Source organism: Nicotiana sylvestris, chromosome 6 (genome assembly GCF_000393655.2).
Source record: "Nicotiana sylvestris chromosome 6, ASM39365v2, whole genome shotgun sequence".
NCBI classification, from domain to species: domain Eukaryota; kingdom Viridiplantae; phylum Streptophyta; class Magnoliopsida; order Solanales; family Solanaceae; genus Nicotiana; species Nicotiana sylvestris.
This window is the reverse complement of record NC_091062.1, coordinates 29,470,957-29,493,231: the sequence shown is the minus strand read 5'-3', so window position 1 is coordinate 29,493,231 and position 22,275 is coordinate 29,470,957. Positions and strand designations below refer to the sequence as shown.

Sequence of the window (22,275 nt, the reverse complement as noted above, 5' to 3'; positions counted from 1 at the left end):
CAGGCGGGTAATTTCCTCTCTCTCACCTCAATTTGGTTTTTCTCAATTTTTCTCTTTTTCTAGAAGTCGGTCAACATGCAGTCCGAATCAAATAAATGTGCAAGTAGCAAGCAAAATGCATCAGAATGGTCTTTTGAATTCAGGTGCACCTGTCCTAGACGGACCCAACCCCTGTGTTGAGTCCCCAAAGTCAAAATGCACATGATCCAAACTAGCGTTCCTACTAGGAATCCGGCATGAGGCTATGTTATTCTAGATTTAAAAACCTGGGTTGTTCTAGACTTGGCTTACCCGAGCGAACATCTCGAGCCGAGGGGGGGGGGCAGCATACCGGAAATACAAAAACTTTACCGGCTTTGCAACTTGTCCGAACCTCATTCTAAAATTGGGATATGACTCTAACAAAAAAGAAGTCATACGAAGTGCACACTTTCCAGATGATTTAGAAGAATCAGAGAGAAGAAGGGTTTTGTAACAATTTATATACAGTTCAATAATATCAAAGCGGTAAAAAGCAACATTTAGCACATTAGACCCAAACATGTAAATAAAACCAGCAAATAAATAAAGCCAAATATAACAATTATTCTAAGCTCAAATTCTTGAACCCTGAACCAGAGATTCTTTGTTCGATGTTCCCCAACAGAGTCGCCAGAGCTGTCACACCTCCTTTTTACCACCCCGGAAGGGAGTAAGAGAGTTTTTCCATTTAAAGTGACAATAGAAATGAGATTATTTATTTATTGTTCAGAGTCGCCACTTGGGATAATTTATGGTGTCCTAAGTCACTGGTTCAAATCCCGAATCGAGGAAAAGATTGACTCTGTTGTACAGTCCGCAAACACAGAAATTTGGGTAAGGAATTCTGTTAATCCGGGAGAAGGTGTTAGGCATTCCCGATTTCCGTTGTTCTAGCACGGTTGCTCAACTATTATTATTGGACTATTATCTGATTTTAATACATGTTTTAGCCTATGGTACATTTTAACTTATTAGCCGCTTTTAATTAATTTTAGGAAGATTCAACGTTATCTAAAATACGTCTTGAACCACGCCACATGAAATGCACTCGTGGTCCATGACACATTTTATTTAACGTTATTGAGAATTGGAGTTGGGTCACATGAAATGCACACCCGAGTTTAAAGAAATTAATTTAAATTACGCGCCTAAAGCAACTACGGACTTTCAAGTTTGCGAGGGCCATGGAAAATTCAACTAAATGGCACACCTCGATTTCTAAAGGATTAAAATTAATTAAGTGAAGGCCATGAGTTTTGAGATTTTATTTGGCATGGCATGCCTCGAATTATTCTATCAAAAGGATTTCTAAATTTAGTTTTGAGGGTCATAAACTATTGGTGTTATTTCATATGGAACAACTAACTTTAGGTAAAAGAACTATTTTAAACATGCAAATTAAAGCTATTGTTACATGACTAATGGTCACGGAGAAATGCGGGGCTTTCAGATTTTTGATACAGGCTTATTACGGATAAAGCCTCAGTAACAAATTAAATAAGGAGATGGGCTCAGAAGAGCGTGCCCAAACACAAAGAAGCCTGGAACTCCTATCTTCAAAGGGGCTCAAGGTTTATGCCCAAGGGGAGCCAAATCTGATGGAAGGCAAGTATTGAAAGCCTGGGACTCAAGATCGAATCCCTTCATAAAAAACCAGTACGTATTTGAACTAAAAATATACCAGCTAAGGCTGACTAAGCTTCATCAACTACAGCAAAAGACTAAAAATGTTGGGGCATCACTAAATCATATCACAATTTTTTAAAAGGCAACATTGTTTGACTTCAAATGTATTAATGACATATAACCACAAAACTAACACTTAACTTCAATTTTAATCCCAAACTAAACAACGATACAAAAATCAAAATTTCAATTAGTATTCCTAACACCATATCAATAGAAGACTTGAAATTGACATAAGACAGCCCCGAGCTTAAACACCAAGTCCAATAAGATTCAAGTACAAACCAATCGATTCAACATATGCTTTACTGTTAATGCAAACACACAGGGAATTTATTTCATCTATAGCAAATTTCAGCCAAACTGACAACTAAAGCAAGAGAATCAAGTAGCTTAAACTTCAAATTAATGCTAAGACACCACATTCATAATCATGAAATAAGCTAACAAGACATTCCTAGAGCTGAATATTACAACCATAACTGAGATTGAAAGAAGGAGAAACGAAATTCAGCAGTAAACAACACTAATTTTATCATATTTCCAATTCCAAGTTGTATGTTACATTCAAGTGATGTCCATAGTTCGCAAAACTACCTGGAAAATTCAAGAGAAAAGCAGAGAGAGTGAGGGAGTAGCAACAACAACAATGTAACAGTACCCACGCAGCAAATCAATCTAACTTTCAAACCAAATCAACCACTTTAGAACCCAGATGCTCGATTTGGAAATCTTAGAAGCTCTAATCAACTGAAGGAAACCAAAGAACCAGAAAACCCAAGCTAATTTTCAGCAATTTTTTCAGTATTGTTGCTTTTGAAAAATTCAGCAGTTTCTAAAGTTTCTTTTTAGTGTTTTTCAGTCTCCAAACTCTACCTTGCTAGTGAAGAAACAATGTCTTTATAGGGAGCAATTAGGGCAGCAGAAAATGGGTCAAGTTATTTGCCCTTTACTCCCTTTGGAATTTTCGTTTTTGCTACTTGATCCTTAGTTTAAAAATCAGCTTTCTAAAACAGCCCCAATCCCACCTTCTAGGCAGCTTCCTAAGTTAGTTATACAAGATTTTCTTGGCTAATTTCCCTAAACTGCCCTTTAAACTTCTATTATTTACCCTCAAGCAACTAAAATTAGGTCAAGTTATCCCAAGACCCAGCCCAAACCCATGTGTCTGTACACTAACAGCCCAAATTGAATCTTGAACAATAAAAGAATGAACCCAATCTGAAATTTATGCAAATAACCCCTGAACAAAAAAACAAACTTCAAAAGAGACACTCAGAAACAATAATTTGTAAACAAATACACTTAAACTAATTGAGACTATTATTAACAAAAGAAACAGTCGATGACCGAACCTAATTCAAACTTTTGAAGTAATTAAATCAACCATTAAAATAGGGAATCAAATCAAACCAAAAATACTAATATGCTGACTATTAGAAATAAACTAAACCTTAATTGAAAACTGGAAACCTAATGATCTAATGGCAAATTCATGATTTAAACCTAAAATAATTGACTAAAAATAATACTAATTAACCCATTTCATTTTCCGGTCAGAATAAAAACAGAAACAGTAGAAGAAGATGACGATAGCAAGACGGTGAGAAGACAGAATAAACGAAAAAATAATCGAGTACCTACTGCCATAACTGTCCGGTTGTTTCGGCTAGACCCGTCTTCTTCGATGTAAATCCAAAAAGAGGTGCCAAATGAATGTTCCCTTTTGAGAACAGACCAGTGACACCTTTTTCCGGCTCAAATCGCCTTAGAAACCCATGCATGTCCTCCCAGATTTGATTTTTGTGAGGTTTGATAGGGATTTGAAAGGACTGACTTCAGGTTTTGGGAAGAGAAAGAAGTGGTGAGTGTTTGGGCATAATTTAGCTGAATTAGGGTTTGAAATCCGACTTTTAGATTTAAGATTCTAGGAGATTGAGAGGGATTCGAGGCGAACTATGTTGAGATTTGGAAATAGGAGGGTGAGAGGGTTCTAGGGTGTTATTTTCGAGTGGATTGGAGTGGTTTATGGTGTCGCCGCCGGCGGAGATGGTGGAGGTTTCAGGGGCGGCGAGCTCTAGTGTTTCTGGGGTTAGACACGACGAGGCTTGAGGGGGGGGTTCTGAGGGGGTGGGGCTGTATCGAACAGTTATATACTGAGGGGGGTCGAGTTCTTGGCCGTCTGATCAAACGAGATCAACGGCTCAGATCGAAAGCATGGGAAACAGGGTCGTTTGGTTATCTGAGCAGGTGGACCGGCTAAAACAATAGGTTTGGGCCTATTTGTGACGGGTAAAGGGTGAAAAATGTTTGGGCCTATGGGAAATTAATTAAAACAACCCAAAAAATTAAACTTCTTCTTTTATTTCCTTTTCTTTTCCTTTCAATTTCTAATTTTCCTTTCTTTTTCCAAATTAAACAAAAATCTAAACTAACTCTTAAAAATTAAATTAACCTTCCAAATTATATTAAAAACTCAACATATTGTTTACAATAATTAATTAAGTCCTAAATTAAAAGAAAAGGCTACAAAATTCGAAATTAAAGAGTTAAAATGCGACATGAACTATTTTTGTGATTTTTCATATTTTATAAAACAACTAATTACTAATTAATCTAAAAACATAAAATTAAATCCTAAATGCAAATGCAACGTATTTTGTATTTTTTCATGAATTAAATAAAATTAAACTTGCACAGACAAATGCAAACAATTAACAAAATACTACAAACAATCTACGAAATTGCCAATTATGGAAAAAATTTATTTTTCTTGAATTTATGGGAGTAATTCACATAGGGCAAAAATCACGTGCTCACAGGCACTGTCCACTATGAAGCCACCTACATTCATTTAAAAATGTAGCGCCCCCAGCAAAAGGGGCGTTAGTACCATAGAATAGTATAACTAAACACCATCTTATTAGAAAGAACTACCATACGAGAACAAGGAAATCACAAGAGACAATCAAAGATTTAACCGAACACCACATCATCAGATTAAGAATCATACAACTTTCACATGATTTCCATAACTTTAGTTTGGGGCATTTCATATGTTCATCATTGTTCACAATACCACCGCTGTCTTGAGCGGAGTCCGATCACGACCTGATCGACTAGGTTGCCTCATTTGAGACATATACCTCAATCACCATCTCATTTTCTTTTCTGGAATTCAATATACGCACATTACCACCATGTGTGCGGCATGGTGTCCAATCACGGCCCGATCGGCTAGGCCACCTTACCTAGGCGCTGTTCTTTTCTCGTTAATCATCTCATTTGAAGCTTTATTTCACATATATCATGTCAATTCATTGGCACTTAGGGCCGCAATTATCACATCATTTTCACTTTTAATGTCAACCTTGTAATCTATGATCATAGACACATACAAAAGCAATTCAAGTTGCAGGCATAGTTAAGTTTTTACATAATTAGCATGACAATCTCAATTTTAAGTCTTGATGTGAAGTCTAGGCAATTTCAACACATGGTTCATATTCTTTGCACATCTTCAAATATCTAGGATAGTACTTTGCACATATTGAGGCACACCTTTCATGTTTATATATACAATTCCAAAACCAATTCATGTAAAATATCAATCAATACATCAATCAAGTTTTCAGTCTTACCACATTTGCACATACGCATACCAACGGAGCTCAATTTCTAATAGAAGGGGGTTTTAGCCATACATACCTCAATAAAACTTTCCTTAAATTCTTACAAAATTCTGGGACTCTTAGCGACTTCAATCTATTTTATGAAAATTACAAATCGAATCAAGAATTAGAGACATGATTAAGATTCTAGCTCATTTGAGCATATTATCAAGCACTAGGTGTACATTATGATTTTAGGACCTTTTTGTAAGAGATTTCATTATTTTACACCCCAATTGCTATCTTTTTAGTTCACAACCTCCCCATACCTTATTATCTTTTATATATGCAAGAAATCCATTCTTATACCCATGAACCCCCAAGCTAATTACTCAGTCTAGTGTGAATTTTGAAACCAAAGGTTAGGGCTCAAGTTCTTACCTCTTGGGGTGAAGGTCTAGCATCTTTACTTGATAATCTTCAAGGGTTTAGGCAAGGATTGAGTGGGGACTTGATGAAGATCACCCTCTCTCTCTAGAACTCCCTCTCTCATTCTATTTGCAGTAAGGATAACATAAAAGAGGTCTAATGGGTGTTTTTAATGGGATGGGTCGAGTGTTAAAAGTTAGAAAATAGGAGCCCCAACACAATCTGCGATCACATAATGGACATGCAGTCTACAAAAATGGTCCCAAAACCTGAACAAACTGTCTGGGTGTGCGATAGAAATGCGGTCCGCATACCTGTTCTGTGTTCGCATAATGCACTGTAGAACTGCCCCTCCCAAAAACTCCAAGGGGATTATGCGATGAATATGCAGCCCGCATATTGATTATGCAATCACATAAGTGGACGCATAGCTGACCTCAAATTAACCATCAAACTGTCTGGCTCTGCGGCGACTATGCGGTCCGCATAGTTATTATGCGACCGCATAATGGACCGCAAAAACGCATTTTTTTGGAAAACATAATTCCTTAACTTTTTAATGCACAGATCAATCCAAAGGGTCGGAACCACGGCGAGCAAGCTTGCCGTGAAGAATTTTATGAGTTTCTAACACATGATCCTAACTTGGCACTACAAGATTCGGGTTTTTGAGTAGAAATTTTTACGGGGCCTTACAAAGATTATGATGTTCCTATAGTTGATGAGCAAGTGAGAGAAGAGAATTTTAATGCGGAAGTGAGAATTGATATTCAAGATAATGAGGTGGAGACTCAAGATGACGTGAACCCGTCTAGGGAACATGTAATAGACATACCAGAAACGGTAGTGCACAAGGCTAAGGCTCCTTTTCCAAGGCCTCCTCCACCTTACCCTCAAAGGCTTGCAAAGCAAAATAATTAAGAATGAAAACCAATTTAAGAAGTTTATTGAGATGATGAAAAGATTGTCAATCAGTGTTCCTTTGGTGAAAGCTCTTGAGCAAATGCCGGGTTACGCCAAGTTCATGAAAGACTTGGTGTCTAAAAAGAGATCGATGGAATGTGAGACCATAAAAATGACTCATCAAGTGAGTGCAATTGTGCACTCGATGTCTCCAAAGCTTAAAGATCCCTGTACTTTCACAATTCCATGTACCATTGGGAGTGCGAATTTTGCAAAGGCATTATGTGATTTGGGAGCAAGTATCAATTTGATGCCTTACTCCATGTTCAAAACTTTGGGTATTGATCAACCGAGAGCTACTTCAATAAGGTTGCAAATGGTGGATAGAACAATGAAGAGGCCGCTTGGTATTATTGATGATGTTCTTGTTAGGGTGGACAAGTTTATTTTGCATGTTGACTTTGTGATTTTGGACTATGAGGTTCCGATTATATTGGAAGGCCTTTCCTTGCAACTAGGAATGTATTGGTTGATGTGGAAGCAGGGGAGCTCACCTTCCGGGTGGGTGATGAAAAATTGGTTTTTCATGTGTGCAAATCAATGAAGCAACCTAATAGTACTGAAATGTGCTCTTTTGTGGATCTTGTCACGGAAGTGATAGTTGATGATACTAGTGCCATGATCAATGTGGATGATCCTCTAGAGGCGGTATTGTTGAACCTTGATGAAGCTCGGGTGGAGTGTGTCAATGCTTTGCACGGAATGGGCTCATACTCTTATGAGCCTCGAAAGATCTCTTTGGATCTTGAGAACAGAAAGACTCCACCAAAAAAGCCCTTAATTGAGGAACCTCCCGTTTTGGAGTTGAAGCCTTTGCCCTCACATCTCAGGTATGAATTCTTAGGTCCTAGTTCAACTTTACCTGTTATTCTTTCATCTTGTATTACTAACGTGCAGGTAGATGCAACACTAAAGGTGCTCCAAAGAAGGAAGAAGTAAATTGGATGAACTCTAGGTAATATTCAGGGAATAAGCCCCGGCTATTGCATGCACAGGATTATACTTGAAGATAATTCCAAGCCCTCTGTGGAATATCAAAGTAGGTTGAACGAGGCTATGCAAGAGGTTGTCAAAAAGGAGGTGATCAAGTGGTTAGATGCAGGGGTTGTGTACCCCATCTCGGATAGTTCTTGGACTTCACCGATGTAATGTGTACCGAAGAAGGGTGGTATGACTGTGGTTACCAATGAGCAAAATGAGTTGATTCCCACAAGGACTGTCACCGGATGGAGGGTGTGTATGGACTACTGCAAGCTAAATAAAGTGACCCACAAGGATCATTTACCTTTGCATGGATACTCAGGTTACAACCAGATTTTGATTGCTCCGGAAGATCAGGAGAAAACCACCGTCGCGTGTCCGTATGGCACCTTTGCCTTTTCTAGGATGCCTTTTGGTTTGTGCAATGCACCGACTACCTTCCAGTGGTGTATGATGGCTATATTTACCGACATGGTGGAGGGCTTCTTGTAAGTGTTCATGGATGATTTCAGTGTTGTGGGTGACTCTTTCGATGAATGTTTGAAGAATCTTGACAAGGTGTTGGCCAGGTATGAAGAGACAAATCTTGTGCTTAACTGGGAAAAATGCCACTTTATGGTCGATGAGAGCATTTTCCTCGGCCATAAGATCTCAAAGCACAGTATAGAGGTGGACAAGGCTAAAATTGAAGTGATCTCAAAGCTTCCTTGTCCTACTTCAGTCAAGGGGGTTAGGAGTTTTCTTGGGCATACGGGGTTCTACCGAAGATTCATCAAAGACTTTTCTAAGGTAGTGAATCCTTTGTGCAATTTATTGGAAAAGGATGCCAAGTTCGTGTTTAATGAGGAATGTATGAAAGCTTTTGAACTTCTCAAGTACAAATTGACAACCACTCTCATTATTACCACATCCAATTGGAGCTTACCTTTTAAGCTCATGCGTGACGCAAGCGATGTTGCTGTAGGACCTGTCTTAGGTCAAAGAGTAAAAAAAATGTTTCACCCGGTGTATTATGCAAGCAAAATAATGAATGATGCTCAAGTGAATTACATGGTGACAGAAAAAGAGTTGCTAGCAATTGTGTTTACAATGGAGAAGTTTAGGCCTTATCTCATGGGGGCCAAGGTGATAGTTCATACTGACCATGCAGCACTCTGCTACTTGATGACAATGAAGGATTCAAAGGCACGATTGATGAGATGGGTTCTATTGCGTCAAGAGTTTGACCTTGAGATTGTTGATTGAAAAGGGTGTGAAAACCAAGTGGCGGACCACTTGTCCTTCTTGGAGGAGGAGGGGAGGCCCTGAGATGACCTCAAAATTAATAATGCATTCCTTGATGAGCAACTTCTCTCCGTATCTGTGAATACCATGCCTTGGTTCGCGGATGTTGCCAACTTTCTTGTGACCGGTATTGTTCCGTGTGAGCTATCTTCTAACGAAAGGAAGAAGCTTAAACGGTATAGCTTGGACTACTACTGGGATGAGCCTTACTTGTTCAAAATCTGTAATGATGGTATGATCCGAAGATGTGTTCCGGAGGAGGAGTAAATGAGTATTCTGGATGCTTGTCATTACTCTCCCTATGGTGGTCATCACGGTGGGGCGAGGACAACTTCAAAGGTGCTTAGATGTGGTTTTTATTGGCCTACATTGTAAAAGGATGCGGGTGAGCTTGCGAAGAGATGTGATGAGTGTCAGAGAGCAGGTGGAATTTGAAAGAAGGATGAAATGCCTCTTACTACTATTCTTGAGGTTGACATATTTGATGTGTTGGGCATTGACTTTATGGGACCCTTTGCTAGTTCATGTGGCAACACATACATTCTAGTGGCCGTTGATTATGTTTCCAAATGGGTTGAAGCTATGGCCTTACCCAAGAAGAATATCTTTACTCAGTTTGGCACTCCTAGAGCAATCATCAGTGATGGGGTTCTCATTTCTGCAATAAGGCATTTGACACTTTGCTTGCAAAGTACGGTGTCAATCACAAGGTTTCAAATCCTTACCATCCTCAGGCTAGTGGGCAAGTTGAGGTCTCCAACTAGGAGATCAAGAGCATATTGTCAAAGACGGTTAATGCAAATAGGACTGGCTGGTCAAAGAAACTGGATGATGCTTTGTGGGCTTACAAGACTGCTTATAAGACTTCGATTGGTATGTCTCCATACCGATTGGTGTTTGGAAAAGCTTGCCATCTTCTGATTGAGTTAGAGCACAAGGCCATGTGGGCTTTGAGGAAGTTAAATCTTGAATGGGATGTTGCAACAAATTTTCGGGTGGAGCAACTCAATGATCTTGATGAGTTCCGGTTTCATGCCTATTCCAGCTCATCTTTGTATAAGTACAAGATGATTTACTTACATGACAAGTATGCCCGTAGTAAGGAGTTCAAAGAAGGTGACTCTTTTATTCAACTCCCGGTTACTATTGTTTTCGGGAAAGCTTAAATCAAAATGGAGTGGACCTTTTGAGGTGGTGCTTGTGACTCCGTTTGGTTCTCTTGATTTGAAAAACAAAAATGGTGAAATATTCAGAGTTAATGGGCACAAAGTGAAGCACTATCTTGGCAAGTTTGATGATAGCCACGTGGTGGCAATGATCCATCTTAAATGATTGATGGTAACCTACGTCAGGCGCTTCTTGGGAGGCAACCCATGTGTTTTTCTTTTTTTTTTGATTTTCTTCTTAGTGTAGGATTTGTTTTTGAACTAACTGGTTGTGAGATGTGTGTAGGGATGTTTGATGCAGTGCAGGACTAAGCTAGAAAAATTTGGCACTGTCTGAAGTTGGACCGCTGACATCGCTCAATGTTTCGCGGTCAGCAGTGGCCTTTTTGCTGAGGCGGATGTTTTTTATGATCAATAAGCCTTTGGTTATCTTAATACCACAGTTCTTTCCAAAGGTGGAGTTTGTGTGAATCGGGTGGCTCTTCCCGATGATGGATGGCATGAAAACCTTCTTAAGGTTTTGAGTCTATTTTTCGTTTCATTTTTGTGTAAATAGTAGTAGTGAGCAATAGTGCCTCAGGCAAAGCTTCACTTGGGCCTAACACATTTATCTTTGACCTTATGGTTAAAAGCAAATTGGTGTGTATAGGATGGTGATAGTTGTGACCTTGAGACTCTTATGTTGACTAAACAATCATCGAGTGGTTTCTCGGAACCCTTTATGTTGCTCAAATCTTAACTAAGGTTGTTGTGGGCCCCCGGCTCTGTTTTTTTAGCAATCCTATAGCTTGTGTGGTGAGGTATTGATTTGCAAGTCCAAGTCCCGTGCCAATGAGTCTAGAACTTGCCCTGAATGTTTGTCTAGGCGAAATCCTAAGTGTAGCTCGACTTGAGAAGTGATTATAAGCTCTCCTTGATCCTAATTGAGACTTGAAAACATCCATAGTCCACAATGATGATATCCCTAGTCAACTCCGTTGAGCCATAGCCCTTATTCTTTCAAAAACCATGATTCAAGGCTTTATCCGTTCTAAAAATGATCCTCTCTTGGCACCCGATCTTCCCTTAGCACAAGGCAAAAGCATAAGTTTGGGGGGAGAGATAAGGAATGCGAAAGTGATAAAAGGTACAAAATGAAGAAAAGGAAAGGCAAAAAGAAAAAGAAAGAAATCCAAAAAAAGTGAACAATGTAGAAGAAATGAAGGGATTCAATAAAAGCAAAAGATGAAAGGCAGGGAAAGATTAGAAAGGAGAAAAAGGATTGAAATGAACAAGAAAGAGTGACAGTGTGTCTCTCTAGCCCCTGAGGAAGAAGTAAATGACTCTAAAAGTCAAGAAAATGTGTGCCAAAATGAAGCAAATGTAGTGCCTAAGGGAAGATGAAACCTTCTTAGACCAATATATCATATCATGAACCAAGAGCCTTCATTACATCCCTATAAAAGCCCTATATGATCTTGAGTTGGGTGAGCTTACATTAGTGGTGACTCGCATAAAAAGCAAGCTTATGGTAGTTAGAGCCATACTTGTGACCTTCCTTTGAGAGAGATGAGTGTATTTTCCACAATCCTCGTTCTAAGTGCTACAATCTAAAAATGAGGTTTGCTTATGGAGAGTTGAAGAGTATGAGTTTGGGTTCCACAACGACCAATGTATCAGAAAGAGTTTCCTTGATGATTTGAGTCAACTCTTGATGCTTTTGTGTCGCACTATAGCCATGGTGCTAAAAATGTTGTGTATTATTAATAATGCATTTGAGTTGAGGGTAATTGTTAGTCCCAATTGATTCTTGATGAGATTACTTTAGGACAACTGAATTTTTCCTTTCTTTTATCTTGAGGAGGTGGGAATTACTTTGTTTGCTTGAGAACAATCAAAAACTTAAGTTTGGGGAGTTGATAACTAGGGATTCTATCCTATTTTATGCTCCTTTCTGCTTAAGTTTTGGATTAAAAATGTTTACAAGTATTCTTGAAAGCTAATTTATTGTGCTTGTTTGCAGTGTTTGATCAAAAAAAGACAAGGAACTCAAAACCAACTGAAAAAGGAATGAAACCTGCACAAGTCAAAGCTGGGTCAAATGAGCACTAACAACGGAAAATCAACCGTGAACGCGGAGGGTCCACCGCTGAGGAGGTCTTGACCTCGTGGTCCGCAGTGGAAAGATTCAGAGAGCTATAATTTGGGGCTTAATAAGTCACCGCTGCCCGCAGTGATTTTGCGCGGCAGCGATGGCTTCAATGCGGCTGCGATGCATTTAGCTCCCTTAGCGAAAACCAGATTCAGAGGACCAAGAATGGAGAAAAAGGTTGAAGACCACGGTCCGCGCTTGATTTTATGCAGCCACGATAGTCTTACCGCTATAGCGGTCCACTTTTCGCTGTTAGCGGTGCCTCCGTAGGGGCATTTTTGTCCGAAAAATTTAGCTATGTATAAATACTTTCTTTTTAGATTTTTAGGTAATCTGTTGTTTAGCTGAGCACGTAAACCACTATTTTTACCTTTTTGAGTAATTTTAGAGCTTGTTTAACAATTAATCTTAGATTCTTATCTTGTAATTACTTTTTATGGCTTCTATTTCATCTCAATCTATGATTTCTTCTTTGACTATGAGTAGCTAAACCCATTAGCTAGGGTTGTGGCTCACCCTAGTATGGGTATTTAATGAGTCTTCTATTTTAGGGCTTAAATATTTATGGGTGATTGATATTTGGTCTGATTTATGCTTTAAATGTTAAATTGGTGGTTGCAAACACTGATTTGTGCCTTTTTAACTTAGGCTCTTCTTGAGAAAGAGAGACTAAGTCTAGGAAATTCAGGTCAACAATGAATTGGGGTGCATTCAAGATATTGATAGCCCCAGTTAAAGGGTTAAACCTATAGATAGTAATACCCGACTTGAGCCAATTTTGCTTGCATTTTTTGAACACCCAATTGGGCTTGAGAAAGCCAATTAGGGCAAAGTCACTCAAACTACCGAGAGGTATAGAGTGAGTAGTTTCGTGCAATGGCTATATCATGATCCCAACTATAAAAAATTTGCCCTAAGTTTTAGATTCCTTTAGATACCCATCTAGGTGCAAGTCACTTCCCTAGTGCCTTTAGACCTATTAAGAAAACCCTACAAAAACATCATAATTAGCTTATTTCCCTCCATCATTAGTATTAAACTAGAGTAGTGAACAAACAAAGAATGGTTGGAAGTGCAATCAAGAACACTACACATTGCTAGATTAGATAGGAATCCAACTCCAAACTTATCTTATCTCCTTGTAGATTCGATCCCGACCTTTTCGGGTAAAAGCTGCATCAATCGCTCTTGCCACTCTATAGTGGTGTAGGGTTGGAACCGATTAGATGCCACCCAACAAATATATTGACTTCTGTATCGACTAGGCTCCAAGCACTCAGCCCATTTCTATTCTGCCACACCATATGGCCCCTCCAGAGTTGAAAGAATTGAAGGAGCAATTGCGAGATTTGCTTGATAAGGGCTTCATTACACCTAGTGTCTCTCTCTAGGGTGTGCCTGTGTTGTTCGTGAAGAAGAAGGATGGATCGATGAGGATATGCATAGATTATCGATATTTCAACAAAGTCACTATCAAGAACAAGTATCCATTGCAGAGGATTGATGACTTATTTGATCAGCTTCAGGGTGCCAATGTGTTTTCGAAGATTTATTTGAGGTCTGGCTACCATCAGTTGAGGATTAGGGCATCTGATGTCCCTAAGACGGCTTTTCGGACTTGATATGGCCATTATGAGTTGCTACTGATGTCATTTTGGGCTGACAAATGCCCCAGCAACATTCATTGATTTGATGAATCGGGTGTTCAAGCCCTATTTGGATTCCTTTGTGATTGTGTTTATTTATGATATCTTGATCTACTCCTACAGTTGAGAGGAGTACGAACAACATCTTCAGATTGTACTTTAGACTCTGAGAGACAGCTAGTTTGTCACGACCCCGGTTTGCCCTCCGTGAACCATCGTGATGGCACCTAGTCTCTACAACTAGGTAAGCCTAAATTGCGGGAAAAAAAACCAAAATTTGCTGAAGTAAAACAATTTAAAACAGGAATAAAGCAGTAACAGTGTTTAAATGTGCCGCTTGGCATACACCATGTTTAATTCTCAATACCAAACATAAATCCAAGACCCGGAAACCCACGAATCACAAGCTACGAAGTACTACATAGCTCTAACTTCGTAATGTCGAAATAGAACAGAAAAATACAGAAGAGCTAAATACTAAAAGCAAGAATAGAAAGGAACTTCTCGGTCTGCAGACGCGGCAGATGTACCTCGAAGTCTCTAGTGTAGTCGCCTCCTCAAGGATAGTAGGTCTGGGTAGCAGTACTTGGATCTGCACATGAAAAACATGCGAATAAAGGGCATGAGTACACCACAACGGTACTTAGTAAGTGCCAAGCCTAACCTCGGTTGGGTAGTGACGAGGAAGGTCAGGGCCCTACTGAGGTTAAACAAAAATATAGAGTTCAACAGTATAGAACAGATCAGTATAACTAAGTACTGTAGTGAAAATGACATAGGATATATAGAACAACAACAACTATACAGAAGCAAGGTAAACATGGAAAAAGGAATACAGCTCAGCACCAATAATCACAATCGGGGATCTCCCAGGATACCGTCCTATAGTCCCATATGTACATATCAAAAGGATCTCCTGGGATCCTGTCCCGTAGTCCAACTGATAGTGAGGGGGATCTACCAGAATCCCGTTCCGTAGTCCCAAATATAAATACCCAGTAGTGGGGGAATCTATCGGGGTGCATTCCCGTAGTTCCATATAACTGTGCAGGGGGATCTACCGGAATCCCACATCCGTAGTCCCAAAATGAATACATAGCAACAACAGGGAAAAATACAGGAATAACAATTTTCATATTAAGGCAACAAGTGATTCTAGCCTAGCATGCTGCACAGAATTCAAGTAAGGCAAGTTGAACAAATAAAGCAATAAAGTCACTTAGACATGCTTTCCTAAGCTAACAACATGCTTAATAGTGTAAGTAATAGAAACAGGAAAGGAAACATGCTAGTAATTACATAATGAAAATCGGATTTCCAACAATTAGCACAAGTACGCACTCGTCACTTCACGTACAAGGTATTTAAATTACCAAATATATCAATCCTAAGGGGAAGGTCCCCCGCACAAGGTTAGACAAGCCACTTACCTCGAACCAGCTCAAAATCAACCCGACGCCACGTCTTTGCCTTGAGTACTCAACTCCAAATGGCCCAAATCTATTCAATTCAATTGTATAATATAAATAACACTTCAAGTAACTGATTCTATAATTAAAGTCTAAGCTAATACATGAAATTAGGTAAAATGACCAAAATGCCCCTCTGGCTCACATCTCAAAATTGGGTAAAATTTATATTTCCAGGATCCTCACACTCTCACGAGTCTATACATAACAAGAACACTGAAATTGGAGTCCAAATGACCCCTCAAATCCTCATTTAAATGTCTCTTAAGCTCAAGCCCTAATTACCCATTTTCCCCAAATTTTTCACCACTAATTAGGTCTTTAATCACATAAAAACGAGTTATGAAGTCAAAAATGTTACCTCCAAGTGATTCCCCATGAATCCCTCTTCAACCCTCTTCAAAAAGCTTCAAAATCCCCTAAGAATGGAGGAAACTAGGCTAATATTCGCGAAATAACTCTTTTTAAACATTCTGCCCAGGTATTTTAATTCCCTCTACACGAACGTGGTCAAGGCCTCACGTTCGCAAAGCACAATAAGTCGTTCACCAAAAGTCCTCTTACGCGAACGCGACATTGCTCTCGCGAACGCGATGCTCCCACTGACCAACCCTTCATGAACATGTTACACCTCTCACGAACGTGAAGAGCAATTCCACCTCGAACCCAGCTGACCACTTCCTTCTACGCGAACACGATACCCTTCCCGCGAACGTGATGCTCAAACATCACCACCCTTCGCGAACGCGGAGACTTCCTCGTGAGCGCGAAGGCAAAATTCCATCTACTCCCACTGACTCTACGCGAACACAAGGGTCCACTCGCGAACACGAAGGGTAAAATCCCCCTGCAACAACTGAACAAAAACTTGCAACTTTTTAACAACTTGAAATGATCCGTTGAGCATCCGAAACACACCCAAGGCCCCCGGGACCTCAACCAAAGGCATCAACATATCCTAAAACCTTATTCAAACTTGTACCAATCCTTAAAACACCTAAAACAACATTGAAACCTCAAATTAACCATGTATTTAAGCCTAAGAACTCCAAAATTCTCAAAATACGATTTCGATCAAAAAGTCTATCAAATCTCGTCCGAATGACCTGAAATGTTGCACACATGTCACATTCAACATGAAAGAGCTACTCCAACTTCCGAAATTCCATTCCGACCATCACATCAAAATCTCACTATTGGACCGAAAACTTCAAAAATTCAACTTTCGGCATTTGAAGCCTAAATTAGCTACGGACCTCCAAAACACAATCCGGACACGCTCCTAACCTCGGAATCACCCAAAGGAGCTAACGGAACCATCAGATTTCCATTCCGAGGCCATCTTCACACTGTTCCGACTACGGTCAACTTTCCAACACTTAAGCCCTCATTTAGGGACTAAGCTCATAATTCTCTGAAAACATAAAACCGAACATCCCGGCAAATCTAAATAGCAGAAATAAACTTGGGGAAAACAGTTAATAGGGGATCGGGGCATTAATTCTTAAGACGATCAGCCGTGTCGTTACAGCCTCTCACACTTACACATTTGTTTGTCCTCGAACGAGCATATAGACATACCTGAGGTATTGAAAAGATGGGGGTAACGACTGCACATATCCTGCTCGGTCTCCCAGGTCGCCTCCTCGACCGGCTGGCCCCGCCACTGAACCTTTACCGAAGCAATGTTCTTTAACTTCAGCTTTCTAACCTGCTTGTCCAATATTGCCACTGGTTCCTCAACATAAGATAGATCCTTGTTCAACTGGACTGAACTAAAATCCAACACGTGCGATGGGTCACCGTGATACCTCTGGAGCATCGAAACATGAAATACCGGATGAACCCCTGCCAAGCTGGGAGGTAAGGCAAGCTCATAGGCAACCTCCCCAACACGCCTCAATATCTCAAAGGGGCCAATAAACCTCAGACTCAACTTCCCTTTCTTCCCAAATCTCATAACGCCTTTCATAGGCAAAACACGAAGAAGAACCCGCTCTCCAACCATATAGGAAACATCACGAACCTTCCAATCCGCATAACTCTCTATCTGGACTGGGCTGTACGGAGTCTATCCTGAATCACCTTAACCTTCTCTAAAGCATCCTGAACCAAGTCTATCCCCAATAGTCTAGCCTCACCCAACTCAAACCAACCCACCGAAGACCTACATCGCCTACCATATAAAGCCTCATACGGCGCCATCTGAATGCTGGACTGATAACTGTTGTTGTAAGCAAACTCCTCCAATGGCAAGAACTGATCCCAAGACCCTCCAAACTCAATCACGCACGCACGGAACATATCCTCAAGAATCTGAATAGTGCACACGGACTGCCCGTCCGTCCGAGAGTGAAATGTTGTACTCAACTCCACCTGAGTACCTAACTCATGCTGAATGGCCCTCCAGAACTGTGATGTGAACTGAGTACCTCTTGTCGACGCCCCCTTTTCCTCTAACTGTGGGGTCAGAAATCGGGTATATGACATTGGGAGGACAACTCTATTCCCTTTCGAGAATTGGGTTTGGAAGTTGAAGAGTCGCCACCTAATGATTATAGTGCATTAGGACACTTTAAGAAGGGTTTGAGATGAAGAGACCAGAGATTAGGGTAAGGGCTAGAAATTATCCCGAGGGGAAGGTGTTAGGCACCCCTCAAGATCCACTAGTGTGGTTCCCGGCCATGTTGCAATTGTGACTTTACAAGTAAACAATCAAGGCTCAAATAAGGATTCGCACATAAGATTGCGACCAAGTTGAAAATTTTCAAAGATAAGTAGAGAGGGCAGAAATTCATGAAAAAGAGATTTGAACAATTTTACAAGAAGAGATGAAAGCAAGTAAAGGGAGAGGAGTCCTAAGTTTATAATTAATATGGATCACTTCAATGCAATACCCAGCGATCACTCCTCAGAAGAGGGGTGGCACGTGATATTAGCGCATCGGTCATCATATCCATATCTACCCTTCCCACCCCGTTAAGGTATTTAAATGCGATCAGTCTCGTTTACTTATTGCATGCTAGTAACCGTCCCAACCTATCAGTCCCGGGGTATCAGGACTTCTAATCCTAAAGGGGAAGGAAAGGGATATAGGAATATATGGGGTTCAAAGGTCAAAATTCTAATTGCGAAATACAAAACAAGTAACAAATATAAGGATGAACAAAACAAATAGGTAAGGCTCAAGTAAACCCCTTAATCAAACAAACACTTAGTTAAGCATGTCTTAGCATATACTGATTTGGTCTTAAGTTAAAAATTAAGCGGCGAGCGGACTAGTTCAACACATACATTTAGACAGAAAGTCTACATTAGGCAACTCGGATCCGATTGTCAGAGATTAAGGTATTTCAAGCGAGTGATTTAAAAGGTACTGGTTTCAGGAAAAAGTAGTATAATGTAGAGGAAATTTGAAAAGAAAGTATGGACTGCAGTAAAAATAAAACACAGAAATGGTTGTGAAAGAGTTTCAGAGATAGAAATATCTAAGGAAAGGGTAAGTTGTAACTGTTTTAAAAGACAATTTCAGGGTCTAAGTAAAACGTTTATACAAAATGTTTAGAAAGAAACTATTTCAGAAAAAGATGCCAATTTGAGGGATTTAAAAGCATACCGAGTCAAGAGAGTTTTTGTCAAATAATTAAGACTTCTGAAATCGTTGTTGTATTAAGACGTTAAGGACCGGTTAATAGATTATTATTACTTTATGTGAATCAGACGAGTTTGATGTTGATCCTATAGGCATGATATCTATTTTGATTTTTTAAAACCTGTTATTGAACTTGTAAAAGATGATTGGGTTAATTAACCGTACAGTTTGCCTAATGCATATGCATTCCTTATAGGCATGATCTCTATATGCATTGATTACATGAACGTTAAGTCCTATAGGCATGATTTCTATGTGACGTGGAACCAGAAATATTGAACAACCATATAGGCAGGATTTTCTAAAAAAATACAATCCTAAAGCATGGTTTCTAACCCTACTGATGCAAGAATGTAAAACCCCTCCCACACCCTTTTACTATATTCCCCAAATCCTTTATACAAATTATTACAGACCCAAAAGAAAGAAAATAAATACAATAAAAACTAACAGCTAGATCCGAGCAGCCTAATTCAATCTTAATGTCCAACAACATGTGATTAACCAATTCCGAATTTCCAAAGCCTTCTCTTTATCCAAAGTGTTTCAAAGTTCCAAAGAATCTCAAGGATTCCCGGCATTGCTTACACTCAGGATACCATTTAGAATTAGAATAGTGTAGTGCGGAATAGCCAGCCCTCAGGCATCCAAGTTCAGTAGGAGCTCAAGGGTCCCAAAGCATGGCTTACCAGAGAGGGGCAGAAAGTGAAAGAGGGATTGGGGAGCCATAACAAATGGTGGTCATACCCAGCCATAGGTGTTGACTGGCACACCCCTGGCCATTTGTTTGGTCCAAACAAGTTAAGAGCAGACCTTAGAGGTCAGACCTGAGTCTAGATGGTGATTAGGATACCACCAGACCCAAATCAGGCTCAGCATATACAGGGGAAAAGGGAAGTGGGAATTGATTCGAGTAAAGTGTTCAAAAGAACCTAGTTCAAAGTCATGGGTAACAATAACAGAGTGATGTCATGGCTAGAACTGTACTCTCATACAAAGGGCTAAAGGGAAGGGATTCACATGAGAAGAGCACATACAGAGTTGCAGAAACATAAGGAAAGACATCATAACAGACTAAGATGCAAACACATGGTGGAAGAGAGAGTATGACATGTTAGGAAATAAACACATAGTTAAAGGGGCATTATTTAACTAAGAATGACATACCAGTTGCAAGTACTAGAATAGCAGAACAACAAAAGCAAGTAAACAGCTAGAAGTCAGCAGGAGCAAAATCGAGTCTTCAGCAAATACTTGAGAGTTCAAAGAGAACTCAAGAATGTTTCAGAAAGTAGAAGAGACGAGGAGCAGAGTGCTCAATACTAGAAGTTGAGAAAGTAGTAGTAGAGAAAAGTTCGAAGTCTTTCTGTGTATCTGTGTTAAGAGAGGAGCATGTATTTATACTTTGAAATCAGGGTAAGCAAGGCAAGAAAATAATCATGTATCAATTAAAATCAATCAATAGCAGAGATTTCTTTATTTAAGGAGTCCAAATTTGAACGGTAAAAGGCAGAAATTATTTAAGGAAAGGGGATCAAGTAACACATTGTGCATAGCATACAAATAAGGGGTAAATACATAGGGGCGAATTTGAAATACACGGTTAAATAAATAAGGCAAGGAGTAAATCAATTAGTACATAGTAAATCTTGGAATCAGAGATTCAAAATCACTAATGAACCGAGTCAGAAAATAGGGGAATCGAAAGGTTAGAGAGGGTCTTCAAATTAAACAAGGAAAGAATCAATCAGGCTTACACAAGGAAGTCTGAAATCAGTCCCAAAATCAGAGGCTATTCTAAGTGCGAAATTCTACCTATAAAGAGTGCATAAGCTTTAAACATGCGAGGCTGGATTTAAAACAAGGAAAAGTGTCATGTAATCAAAAATCAGTGAGTAGTGGACTACAAGCAAGAGGGAATATCAGATAGCATGCAGAAGGTTAGGCAAAGATGAAACAACTTCAGGAACTCAGAAATTAGGGCTTTGAAACCAAACAAGTTCAGAGATGGGAAGCAAACAAGTCACGTAACAAGTGGCCTCAAGAACTCGAATGAAACCCCCAAATTCTAGGGTTTTTACCATTAATCGAGTGTAGAGACGAAAGCAAGTAAATCAGGCAGGAATAACAACAAAATAAGTTCAGAAAACCCAAAAGGAACTTAAGACCTTAAACATTTTATGAAAACATAATAAAAGAACAAGATACAGTAAAAGAAATCATAAGGAAACGGTAGAAGAAAGTATAGTAGAAGAAAAACACACAAGAATCACAATAGAACAAATACAGTAAAAACACATGGGAGTCACAGTAGAGCAAGTAAAGCTAAAGAAACCCTAAGTCGAGGAAGATGAACGGTTTTGAAAGCAAAGTTTTGAAAGAAACTTCAAGAAATCGTTTGAAAACCTTAAAATAAACATAGATCTAGAATAGATCTAGAGAAATTAGGAGAACCTCGAAAGGCTAGGGTTTCAGAAGAACCCTAGAGGTGAGAAAGGCCTGGAAAAGGTCTAATCTGAGTCAGATGAGTCAGAGATAGGCTCATGGGACCAGGACATGCCAGAGCAAAGCCAGAGATGGCCGTGAAACTTGAATCGGCGAAGATCTGAGCGAAAACCTTCAAGGTCAGACCTCGATTCTTCAAGCATCAAGTGTACAAAAGCACATGGAGGTGAGTACAGGTCACCCAGGGCTTGGGATGCCATGGGTTCCCGTGAAACAGGGTAGAAACCGGTGGGGAAGATTAGGGTTTCGGAGAAGGCTAGAGAGAGTTTGAGAGGAAGAGGGTTTAGAGGCGGCGTATCTGATAGAAGTGATTTAGGGTTAGGGTGTGAGTGGGAATTAAAAAGGAAAGAACTGATCATTGCCGTTGATCAAAATGATCAACGACCTGGATTAAAAGGGGAGGTCGGGCGAGTTAGGTTAGTTGGGTCAGGGGTGGGCTAAATTGAAATTGGGTCGTTTGATTTGGGGATTGAAATTGGGTCGAATTGGGGTGTAATTTGGGTTGTAATTGAAATGCAACTGGGGCTAGGTTTTAAATAGCCACTTTTCCCCTTTCTATTTTATAAAAATAGTAATAACGATTTTAAAAGAAAATTAAAAATACTAGGTAAGCAAATATTATATAAATATTAATTTAAAAATATTGGAGCAAATTTTATTGTTATAAAATGCTATTAATTACAAAATAGGCTATAATTGCAATTATATGAAATTTATCTTTAAAAATGCCA

The 22,275-nt window shown here is 39.6% G+C and overlaps 2 protein-coding genes across 2 annotated transcripts; both read left to right on the top strand.

Annotated features, from left to right (window-relative positions):
• Positions 1 to 6,699: 6,699 nt before the first annotated feature.
• On the top strand, positions 6,700 to 8,936 carry LOC138870422 (uncharacterized). Its single transcript, XM_070148226.1, has 5 exons — positions 6,700 to 7,057; positions 7,195 to 7,540; positions 7,706 to 7,801; positions 8,204 to 8,381; positions 8,514 to 8,936. The coding sequence occupies exons 1-5, from the start codon at positions 6,700 to 6,702 to the stop codon at positions 8,934 to 8,936; spliced, it is 1,401 nt and encodes a 466-aa protein (XP_070004327.1).
• Positions 8,937 to 9,422: 486 nt separating this feature from the next.
• Positions 9,423 to 10,453, top strand: LOC138870421 (uncharacterized). The gene is made up of 3 exons (XM_070148225.1): positions 9,423 to 9,685; positions 9,781 to 10,091; positions 10,389 to 10,453. Exons 1-3 carry the CDS (start codon positions 9,423 to 9,425, stop codon positions 10,451 to 10,453), a joined length of 639 nt encoding a protein of 212 aa, XP_070004326.1.
• Positions 10,454 to 22,275: the final 11,822 nt, after the last annotated feature.

What these genes read in the sequence shown, in the direction of transcription:
- LOC138870422 (XM_070148226.1), top strand. Translation starts at nt 6,700, where the DNA reads ATGATGAAAAGATTGTCAATCAGTGTTCCTTTGGTGAAAGCTCTTGAG. An exon ending in AACAATGAAGAGGCCGCTTG is followed by an intron (nt 7,058 to 7,194) that starts GTATTATTGATG and finishes ATGTGGAAGCAG; the next exon opens with GGGAGCTCACCTTCCGGGTG. An exon ending in TGGACAAGGCTAAAATTGAA is followed by an intron (nt 8,382 to 8,513) that starts GTGATCTCAAAG and finishes TTATTGGAAAAG; the next exon opens with GATGCCAAGTTCGTGTTTAA.
- LOC138870421 (XM_070148225.1), top strand. Translation starts at nt 9,423, where the DNA reads ATGCCTCTTACTACTATTCTTGAGGTTGACATATTTGATGTGTTGGGC. An exon ending in AGTACGGTGTCAATCACAAG is followed by an intron (nt 9,686 to 9,780) that starts GTTTCAAATCCT and finishes TAATGCAAATAG; the next exon opens with GACTGGCTGGTCAAAGAAAC. An exon ending in TAGTAAGGAGTTCAAAGAAG is followed by an intron (nt 10,092 to 10,388) that starts GTGACTCTTTTA and finishes TTCTTAGTGTAG; the next exon opens with GATTTGTTTTTGAACTAACT.